General features: G+C 41.5%; 1 protein-coding gene across 1 annotated transcript; it reads right to left on the bottom strand.

The window, feature by feature from the left end:
• Positions 1-361: 361 nt before the first annotated feature.
• On the bottom strand, positions 362-5,242 carry LOC109216347 (kelch repeat-containing protein At3g27220-like). Its single transcript, XM_019380491.1, has 7 exons — positions 4,841-5,242; positions 4,588-4,767; positions 4,233-4,462; positions 3,890-4,060; positions 2,737-2,842; positions 1,702-1,908; positions 362-773 (listed from the first exon to the last, which is right to left on the bottom strand). Exons 1-7 carry the CDS (start codon positions 5,033-5,035, stop codon positions 606-608), a joined length of 1,257 nt encoding a protein of 418 aa, XP_019236036.1. The 5' UTR covers positions 5,036-5,242; the 3' UTR covers positions 362-605.
• Between the last annotated feature and the right edge of the window lie 5,957 nt (positions 5,243-11,199).

Genomic DNA, 11,199 nt, shown 5'->3' on the forward strand with positions numbered 1-11,199 from the left:
GTTGGTCAGAATTACTTGCAAAGAGAGAGAGATCCCAAAAGGTATGTATAGCTTTGGGAAAGAAATAGTTACGCTAGACCAAAGGTTCAAGTTTGGTCAGATCGGCTACTTCATTTCAGATGATGAACCATTCTATATAAAGGAATCAAAAATGGCGTCTCCACCTATAGCAAGCACTGGGATTGAGATGATGATTGATGAAACGATTTCTCTTCTACAGAAAAGACTGGCAAACAACCTTCTTTCTTGTCACTTTCAAGCGCCCACAAAAAAAAATGAAACTCAAGGTTATGACAGCATGTGGTAGAACCACCAGAGAAGAGGAGATTTTTTTTAACACGTATCTATTTCCAGAAAAAAAGAAGAAAAACAAATTGAAGATTTCTTCAGTTACTTGCAACGTAAAAATTGAAGCTAAAAGAATATAACACTGCCCACTCTCCAATCTACACTATGTAATTGGTTTCCACCCATGGCTAAATGAGGTTGGACCAAAATAAATCGCATGGAAACAAATAAAAAAGAGAAGAGTAACAAAAGCACTCGCATTAATTTACACTATAACATTTCTCTCCGACGGCAGAATTTTAGGTAAAAATATGAGCTCATAACAACTTTAATTTAGTTCTCCACATCTCTCCAATGACCTTCCTTGGCGCTGGATCATCCGGTCCTTTGTCTCTTTGTCCTGATGTGAAGTACAACCATCCATTCCAGAAGCCAACAAGAGTTGTCTTTACACGGTATGGAAGTTTGCCAATAACCTTCCATTTCTGCATTGGATCAAAACCAGCAGGTAAAAAACCAAGAATACAAAAAAGCAGCACATAAGAAACAGGTTGTTTTCTAGAATCACATCACGTTTACTTCATTCATCCTAATTTACCTTTTCACTTTTGACTTCACAAAATTATAAAGTGGAGAGTTAAAATATCAATTGTCTAACATCAATCATTGTTGTGAAAAGCGTGCATTCTATTGTGGTGATACCTGATTTCTACACGTAGGAGCAAGGCAAGGTAACTGCATGACCAAGGTGACCAAAGAGATTTACTGAGAGTGTGATCATCATAAGGTAAAGATGTGAAGCTAAGATGCCAGGGCAGAGTATTTGTTGGGACAGTGAACACGTCACCAGCATGTAGACAGTTCAAATTATTGATAAAAGGAGAAGAAAGTTCATGTATTTGTAAAAAAACAAATAAGAATCTTCACTTGCATAGCCAATTTTAACCTTGCAATGTCAAATTTGAGGACCAAATTAAAGGCATTGTTGAGATCTAAATTTGCGTTGTATTTGTTCTGTCCCCATGGAATCTATGTGATAGAGAAATAGATAATAGCCATACTCGGGCATATCTTTGATGCGTTATGAGTCTAGGGCTAAAGGATAATTTGTAACTGCTACACCACATTTTTGAACAGTTTCCCTCTAACAGACCTATAGGAGACTGTTGGACGAGGAAAGAGGGGAGGGTATCAATAAGATCCTAATAAGACACTCTAGATACTTTGTGTACCTTTTGTACATAGTGAACATAAATTGAAATGAACGGATATGTCTAAGTGCATCGTGCAGTTCGATGTATCTGCTAAGCTAAATGCAGCTGATTAAAGTGACAGGTCATAAGGAACCATTAAATTCTAAGATAAACAAAATAGACACCTTCTTTGCAATTTGTCGAAGATTAGAAACAATACCTGTGCATCAAACTGAAACTGGAATATTTCTCCAACAAGGGTCATCTTTTTGGTATTTGGGTGCTTCTCAGTAGTTCCTCCAACAATTACAAGAGATCTGTTGACAATAGCCCAAGCAAACTCTATATGGGAATCTGGCTTTGGCATGGGAGGCAACACTTTCCATTTCATGTCATCATCTAACATGTAAACATCATCATATACAACCTGTAAAAGCCAAGCTCCATAGTTATATTTAGCCAAAACGACATTAGAGTAAAACACACTCTCAACCCCTACATCAGCTCCAATTCTCAGTATTTTGGGAGTGTGAGACTTGATCTGCTTTTATCAATCCCCCACCCTTCTTCCAGTTTTCATCTATTAGCTATACTGGTATTCAATTTGCAAAGTATCTGAATAGTAGACAACAAAGATGAGAATGATCATATAAACTTGATGTCACTAATATCCTTCAATTGTTGCTGGTGTAGCCAAATAATCAACTAGTCAAGAACCTCCTCTTTCTTTAAGTAATAATATGCCACAAAGGGAAATATGACCTTCCATTTGGCAAATTTCAGCTAACAGGAAGAAGATCCTTTAGGACAATGACAAGCTGTTTACACCCAAAGTGAGAAAAAACATGTCTTAATCTGGCCATGTTTTTTCATGCAAAGCAAAATGAAATCCCATAAAAAGTCATTAATGCCCAAAGCTTAACTGGAACATAACATTTTAATTTTTTTTAACCAATAGACGACTTACACATTGGTTGGAGAGGATCAAGACATGTTTTGAAGGACAATAAAAATCATATTTCTGTTTTAAAAAAGAGATGCCAACAGAATTTATACTTTTGTTTTAGGAGTAACATGATAGAAAACTGGTCTCAATATTTTAATTTTCAGGAACTTCTGGGAATGTAACTGGAACAGCAATGTTGTTATCCCTTGTTTGTAATTTTCTAGTACCTCATTGGTCTTTATTAATGAAATTTCCTTATCTTATCAAAAAAATATACGACTTACAGAAGCCAAGTCACAGTCCGATTACCTCATTTCTACGCGAGCATTTGAAAATAGGTGATCCAGGTTTAGCCATAAAATCACCCTCTTGACCACCAAAGACATAAAGTCGATCATCAAACACAACACAGGCCCTGCATAAAAGTTCAAGCAAGAAGCAGAAAATTTATTCAATTATGCACTCCTAAAAACTTATCAGCTTAACATACATGTCTGGCTAACTTCTGAATACATCACACAAAGCAAATTTGGATATACATTCCACATATGTCACTTGCATTTGATTTTTCTCTTGCTAATTGTATTGAAACCAAAAGCTTTAGAAACACCAACTGTTTAGTTGAAAAAGGTTTGAGTCCAGCAACCAAGACTTGGGGCACAGTGATTTATCAAATTTGTTAATCGGTTCACTCATCCACATCCTTGAGTATATTCGCCAAAGATACTAATTGAATCACCCGCACAGATATCCTTCTCCTCTTTTCCTCTCTTCCCCTCCTCTGCCTTAATGATATGCAGACATCTATTCCTGGTCAAAGCACACCAAAAGGGGGATCTCACAAGCATCAAAAACCAGGCTAGAGTACACGAAAGAGTTCTCCACAGTACCACAATCGCTTTATACAAATTCGAACCCAAAAGAACAACGAAAGCATCACGCAGTTGAAACTGAAAGGACAAGCTTGAGAACAAAAACACCACCACAAACTATCAACATCAAAATGGACATAACATCTCCCTGAATAGAAAAGAAAACGGGCATGCAACTTCCCTCCTTATCCCATGTTATCCCCAAATAACTGTGCACTCTTGTGGATTTCAAACCACTACACAGGTAAACTATCACTAAACTGCCAAAGTTCTCATCACCTTAGAAAGATTAGTAGGAAAAACTCATTTCTTATCTTTGTTATTTTGAATTTAAATCTCCTAGACCCTAGTTATTTATCACTAACTGCTCTATACTGAATTAAAATTATATCGTCCAAGGTATTGTTGCTTTCAGGAGTTCATTCATCTCTTGGATGAACCCTACACACTGCCCATCAAGATTACCCTTTCCCACCATTTCCTTCTGAGGGTACCTTATGCAATCTTTTTGATGAAGGTACCTTATGCAATCTGCCACATATATATTATATTATGCTTATAATAATATCTGCATGAAATCAGCCAAATACCTGTGAGGTCCACCACGAGGAATGGGTATCTCAGTCCGCCACTCCGTTTCTAAAGCTTTTCCATCCTTAACAGCAATACTCCAATGCTCTAATCCTGGGGTATGTCTATTTTCTTTGCTCCCACCCATTACATGAAGCCTGCCTCTCCAAAGCTGGGTTGCAGGCGCGTACCTGAGAATCAGACTCATTAATAAGCTTATACGGTTTTACATAAAACTCAAACACACTACAGTGCCTAATTAATAAGCTTAAGGAATTTTACATCACACTCAAATTCAGAAAGCAAAGAGAAAGCACAAGCGTGAAAGAGCCATTTCTTCAAGCCTGGCAATAAACACAGTACCTTGGGACTGGCAAAGGAGGCAAGTCCTGCCATTGCTTTGTCTCAGTATCGAGAACAAAATTGCGAGCAGTAGGACCCCTGCACTGGGGACCGTATTGCCCAGTAACAACGTAAATGTATCTGCCATCAGTAACCATACCCAAGTGTGAATGAGCCATTTCTTTGGGCATATCAAATGTCCCTCCCCATGAATTGGCCGTGAAATTGTAAATATCCACATGCGAATGAACCTAATTTTAAAAAAAAAAAAATCAATTTAATGTCATTACAGGCAGAAGGTGATAAAATCTGGCAGTTTCGCATAATAAAAAGGAAAACGATGGACAAAGGAATATTATTAGGGTGATGTGCGGACATGATCAATGGTTCCATAACCAGCAAAGACGAAAAGAAGGTCGTTGATCTGGAGAGCAGCACCATCAAGGCGAGGCACAGGGGATGTAGCCATCTTCTCCCACTTTAATTGCGGGGCTGGCAAATCCGCAAAAGTAGCTGATAATATCCTCTGGGGACCGGCATCTCCTTCTTTCTTCGCCTAATTAAAAAAATAAAATTGAGAGGATAGTTGAAGGGAAAACGAAACTGTGAAGAATGCACAGTTGATTTACCTTGGGGAGAGTCTGATTAGGAAAGACAAGGACATTGGATGTTGGGAGAGCCCAGTTGAAGGAGGAAGAAGAAGAAGAAGAGGAAGCCCAGAGCAGATCTACAAGAAGAAATCCCCACAACAGCGCCACGCAAATAAAGACCAATTTGGTGGTGGTGCTACTCTTAGAACCAGCTGCTGCTTTCCCTATTCTCATTTCATTGCCCAATCCCCAGATCTTCTCCTCTCGGCACGACACTAATGACTACTGACCACACCCAATTTTTTGATCCCCAATCCCAACTTTACTTCCACAGACACACAGTGCCAGTCCCCTTTTTTAAGTAAAAAGTTTACGCGCTCTGTCTGTTGGCTTCAATACCGCTGCCATCTCCTCTTTAACTCTTTTTTCTTACTACTGTATTTTTCTCTCTCTAGATATGTATCTTTATAGTAGTAATAATTAGGACATCACTACGCACTTTTAGAATTGAGTTATGTACGTATATCTAATTTTATTTATACTTTATGTATACTGTCGAAATCGAGCCCTATTGCATGACAGATCGGGATTAAAATGTAATGGATTAAAGATTGACCACGCGTTCCATCGAACCAGGGTACGAGGTTAGAACACCCGTCTTCGAGATCATCGAGTCTATGACCCCGGAATCGACCCCGACTCCGAATGAGCTTGAGGAAACATTATCAGACCAACTAATAGAAGGCCGAAATATACGTAACCGGTCGGATATCACGGCTAGAATCTCGGCATGTATCAATGAGAAACCGGTTAATTATCAAATCATGAGATTTTTTACCTTTTATATAATTGTACCTAAAGTAGGATTCACCTACTATATAAAGGGGCTCTGATTATTTGTAAAGCACATTGTGACACGCGTCCCAAATCAATATAATTCTATTTTCTTTATGTAAGCTACTGTCCTTCTGTATCTAATATCGTCTAAATTACATCTAGTTCAAGTGAGACTCATTTTTCAAGGTTATAAATGTTTAAGTCGCACGATTTGAATTTATTTTATCATTGTTCGCTTTAATTACAATTAATTCATCACTTTGTGTCAAATTAATCCATGTATCCTTAAAATCACTTTCAAATTTAATTGTTATCCGATTTTGAGGGTAAACAGTTTGGCGCCCACCGTGGGGCTAAGAATAATAGTGGTTATTTAATACAAATTTCCGTAACACATGCTATTTTACACTTGTTCTTTGAAGTGTCTTTGATTCAGTTTTAAGCCCAGATGTCAAACTCACAATTAGCACCTCTACCTGCTGACAATGAGTCCGGTCACCACGATGAGAATAATAACATAGCGCCCGGTAATGAAATGTCGCCCATTGATCTCGTCGGAATTCCAGTTGCACACCTCTTGGACGCTAACTCGCATGTGGCTATCGACACAAGCCTCCCTGCTGACCTCGAGAATAACATCCGGGTAGAGCTCGGTAGACAGCGCAAAATACTCATTGCAATGGAGGGGACGAGATCAATCTTCGGATGATCTTCGAAATGTTACAGGCTCAACAAGTGACGATAGCTCAATTATAGAACCAAAGCCCGCGCACCGTCCCGGGAAATCACCCGCAGGGAAGAACCGGTTGCGGAGAGGTCGAATGAGAATGAGTTGGGTACCAACCCCGAGATAATAAAATTGCTCGAGGAGCTGACGAATGGATAGAATCAGGGGAGAAGAAAATCAAAGCAAACCACAAAAAAGTGGAAACCTACAATTCTAGGGTCGACCAGATCTCGGGAGCGTCGCCGATACTGAAAGGATTGGATTCCAAGAAGTTCGTTCGAAAACCTTTCCCTCCGAGTGCGGCTCCAAAGCCGATCCCTAAAAAGTTCCGCATGCCCGAGATTCCTAAGTACAAAGGGACGACTGACCCAAACGAGCATGTCACTTCATACACATGCGCCATCAAAGGAAACGACTTGGAGGATGATGAGATCGAGTCTGTCTTGCTGAAGAAATTCGGAGAGACCTTGTCGAAGGGAGCTAAGATATGGTATCACAAATTACCTCAATCGACTCAATTGCTATGCTTGTAGAGTCTTTCGTGAAAGCACACGCTGGGGCTATCAAGGTCGAGACCAGGAAGTCAGACCTCTTCAAAGTAAGGCAAAAGGACAATGAGATACTCAGAGAGTTCGTGTCCCGGTTTCAAATGGAACGGATGGACCTACCACTCGTCGCTGATGATTGGGTCGTTCAAGCTTTCACCCAAGGACTCAATGTTCGAAGTTCAGTGGCTTCACAACAATTGAAGCAAAATTTGATTGAGTATCCGGTTGTTACTTGGCTGATGTGCATAACCGATATCAATTGTAAATTAGAGTCGAAGACGATCAACTAGGGGCTCCTTCCGGGTCCATTTATCCTATTAGACCCGTCGATAGAGTCAAGAGAGATATCGACCGTGAACCAAGGTCAAACAGGGATCGATATCATCCTTACAATAGAGATTGAAGAAGCAACGGATCCGGACGGAATTCTATGCGAAGCGAAAAGAGAAGTGATCGAGGCTAGACCAACCGAGGACTCATGAGTAAGAACAGTTTCGACAGGTCTGCCGAACCTAATGAAGCACCAAGGTTATCAGAATATAACTTTAACATCGACGCTACCGCCATTGTGTCAGCTATCGGACGCATTAAAGACACCAAATGGCCTCGACCTCTACAATCCGATCTTGCCCAAAGGGATCTTAACCAGATGTGAAAATATCATGGCACTCACGGTCATAGAACAGGGGATTGCCAACAATTGAGAGAGGAAGAGGACCGGGTATTCAACAACAGGCATCTTCGAGAGTTCCCGAGTGACCGAGCCATGAACCATTTCAGAAATAGGGATTTTAATAAACTGAGTGAGCAAGAAGAACCTCAACACGTCATTAACATGATCATCAGTGGGGTCGATGTTCCTCAAGGGCCAATGTTAAAACGCACCAAAGTATCCATCACAAGGGAAAAACGGACTCGAGATTACATACCATAAGGAACTTTGTCTTTCAACGATGAGGAAGCGGAAGGGATCGTGCAGCCCCATAAAGATGCACTGGTAATATCTGTACTCATAAATAAATCTCGAGTTAAGCGTGTGTTAATTGATCTAGGTAGCTCCGCCAATATTATCCGATCGAGGGTCGTAGAACAGCTCGTGCTGCAAGATCAAATCGTGCCTATAGTCCGGGTTCTAAACTAATTCAACATGGCATACGAAACCACTAAGGGAGAGATAACGTTACCGGTGAATGCCGTCGGGATCATCTAGGAAACCAAGTTTTATGTGATCGAAGAACACATGAGGTACAATGCCCTGTTCGGGAGGCCATGGATCCACAACATGAGGGCGGTACCCTCGACTCTTCACCAAGTGTTAAAATTCTCAACGCAGGAGGGATCAAAATAATCTACGGGGAGCAACCGGCCACAAAGAAAATGTTTGCAATCGAAGAAGTGATCCTGGTATCAACACTGGCAACATCAAAGGAACCGAGTTTGGATACAAAGCAAAAGGGTAAATGGCACTTATAGACACCGGCCACGACCCAAGAGGATAAACAGGGGATTGAAGAAGACGATGATTATGGGGTTCCCAGATCTTTTATAGTCCTTGACAATTCCGACGCCACCAATTCAACGGTCGAGGAGCTGGAACAGGTCACATTGATCAAACGTCTACCCGATCGGAAGGTATACCTGGGCACGGGTTAAACCTGAGCTCAGAAAAAAACTCATTCAATTTCTTATGATTAACATGGATTGTTTCGCTTGGTCCCATCTTGATATGACAGTGATCCCACTGGAGATAACCACTCACAAGCTGAGCCTGGACCCGAAGTTCCACCCGGTCAAGCAGAAAAGGAGACCCGTCCGAAATCAACCATGCTTTCATCAAGGATGAGGTATCTAAACTCCTTAAAATAGGGTCCATTCGGGAGGTAAAATACCCGGATTGGTTAGCTAACGTAGTAGTAGTCCCTAAAAAGGGGTACAAATTAAGAATGTGTGTAGACTATAAGGATTTGAATAAGGCGTGTCCCAAGGACACTTTCCCTTTTCCCAACATCTATCGCATGACCGATGCCATGGCCGGCCACGAGAAGCTCAGTTTTCTCGATGCCTATTCCAGGTACAACCAAATAAGGATGGACCCAGATGATCAGGAAAAAACCTCTTACATCATTAAGTACGGCACATACTGCTATATCGTAATGCCATTCAAATTAAAAAACGCCGGTGCCACTTATCAACGCCTAGTAAATCGGATACTCGAAGAACAAATAGGGAAATTAATGGAAGTTTACATTGGCGATATGTTGGTTAAGTCCCCCCGAGCAGAGGACCATTTAAAGCATTTGCAGGAAACCTTCAGCATATTAAAGAAGTATAATATGAAGTTAAACCCGGAGAAATGGGCGTTCGGAGTCGGATCGGGTAAATTCCTCGGGTTCATGGTATCTAATCGGGGAATTGAGATCAACCCCAACAAGATCAAAGCCATCGAAGATATCACTATTGTGGACAACGTGAAGGTCATACAAAGATTAACCGGATATATAGTCGCCCCTGGGGCGATTCATCTCAAGATCCTCATATAAGAGTCACCAATTCTTCTCGCTACTAAAGAAGAAGAACAACTTTTCATGGACCCCGGAGTGTCAACGGGCCTTAGAGGAACTCAAACGTTATCTATCGAGCCCACCGCTGCTTCACACACTGAAGGCAGACGAACAATTATACCTGTACTTGGCGGTATCAGAGATAGCGATAAATGGAGTCCTGGTCCGGGAAGAACAAGGTACGCAATTTCCAATTTACTATGTTAGCAGGAGTCTAGGTGAGGCCGAAACTAGGTACCCTCACCTAGAAAAATTGCCGCTCGCTTTGCTAAGTGCCTCTAGGAAATTGAAACCATATTTCCAGTGCCATCCCATATGTGTTGTGACAACTTACCCGTTGTGAAATATAATGCATAAACCCGAACTCTCGGGACAAATGCCAAATGGGCCGTGGAAATCAGCGTGTACGATATTGAGTATCGACCCCGGACAACCATTAAGTCTCAAATTTTGGCAGATTTCGTGGCCGACTTTACACCGGCCCTAATACCTGAGGTCAAAAAAGAGTTGTTGGTAGACTCTAGGACTTCGTCTTCAGGGATCTGGACCCTCTTTACGGACGGTGCCTCGAACGCGAAAGGGTCCGGACTTGGTATCGAATTGAAACCACCCACAGGCAACGCAGTTAGACAATCTATTAGAACTATGCAATTGACTAACAACGAGGTCGAATATGAGGCCATGATTGCAGGTCTCAAACTAGCCAAAAACTTGGGGGCAGAGGTGATCGAAGCTAAGTGCGACTTCCTTATTGTGGTGAATCAAGTTAATGGGACATTCGAGGTTAGAGAAGAACGAATGCAAAGATACCTAGATAAGTTGCAGGTAACATAACACCGATTCAAGGAGTGGACTTTGCAACACATACCTCGGGATCAAAATAGCGAGGCTGATGCCCTTGCAAAATTAGGGTCGTCGGTCGAGGATAACAAGGTTAACTCGGGGGCAGTCGTACAACTCATGAGATCGGTAGTGGAAGAGGGTCAAGCCGAAATAAACTCTACAACCTTGACTTGGGATTGGAGAAACAAATATGTAGAATATTTGAAGACTGGGAAACTGCCCTCGGATCCAAAAGAATCAGGACCCTACGTATAAAGGCAGCCCGATTTAGCTAGTCCGAACACAGAAAATTGTTCAGAAGAACGTTTGATGGCCCACTAGCAATATGTTTAGGGCTAGGAGATACCGAATACGTTCTGAGGGAAGCTCACGAGGGCACCTGCGGAAATCATTTAGGCACCGAATCATTGGTTCGAAAGGTAATCAGAGCCGGTTACTACTGGATAGATATGGAAAAGGACGCAAAGGAGTGTCGCGCCCCCTTTTTTCCCTCCTCGCAGAGAGAGGTCCGGGTTTCGACATTCACGGGGTGTAATGACTCATTTCCTTTTGGGAATTGGGTATTTGAAAAGTCGCCACCTAACGGATTATGGTGCGTTAGGGCACCTAGAGTAATTAACTCTTGGATTGCTTTGCGTTACCAGAGATTAGGGTAAGGGCTCGAAGTAACCTCGAGGGGAAGGTGTTAGGTACCCCTCTTGGTCCACAACTGTGGGTCCCGACCGAACTTATATTAACAAATTAGTCCATTACAAATAAACAGTTGGATCAAATAAGTTGCAAGTAAAGCACGTTAGATAACTCAAGTAGTAAGATAAGGATTCGGACAGGTTGTAAAACAAAGGTTTAAATAAAAGGGAATTTTGGTGAAGGAGGGGTCCT

This window comes from Nicotiana attenuata, unplaced genomic scaffold (genome assembly GCF_001879085.1).
Source record: "Nicotiana attenuata strain UT unplaced genomic scaffold, NIATTr2, whole genome shotgun sequence".
In the NCBI taxonomy this organism is placed as follows: domain Eukaryota; kingdom Viridiplantae; phylum Streptophyta; class Magnoliopsida; order Solanales; family Solanaceae; genus Nicotiana; species Nicotiana attenuata.

Bases quoted from the DNA above. Each gene is read 5' to 3' on its own strand.
- LOC109216347 (XM_019380491.1), bottom strand. From the start codon at position 5,035: ATGAGAATAGGGAAAGCAGCAGCTGGTTCTAAGAGTAGCACCACCACC. The intron at 4,061-4,232 runs GTACTGTGTTTA...TCTGATTCTCAG, and splicing joins CCTCCTTTGCCAGTCCCAAG to GTACGCGCCTGCAACCCAGC. The intron at 1,909-2,736 runs GTAATCGGACTG...TGGCTTTTACAG, and splicing joins AATGCTCGCGTAGAAATGAG to GTTGTATATGATGATGTTTA.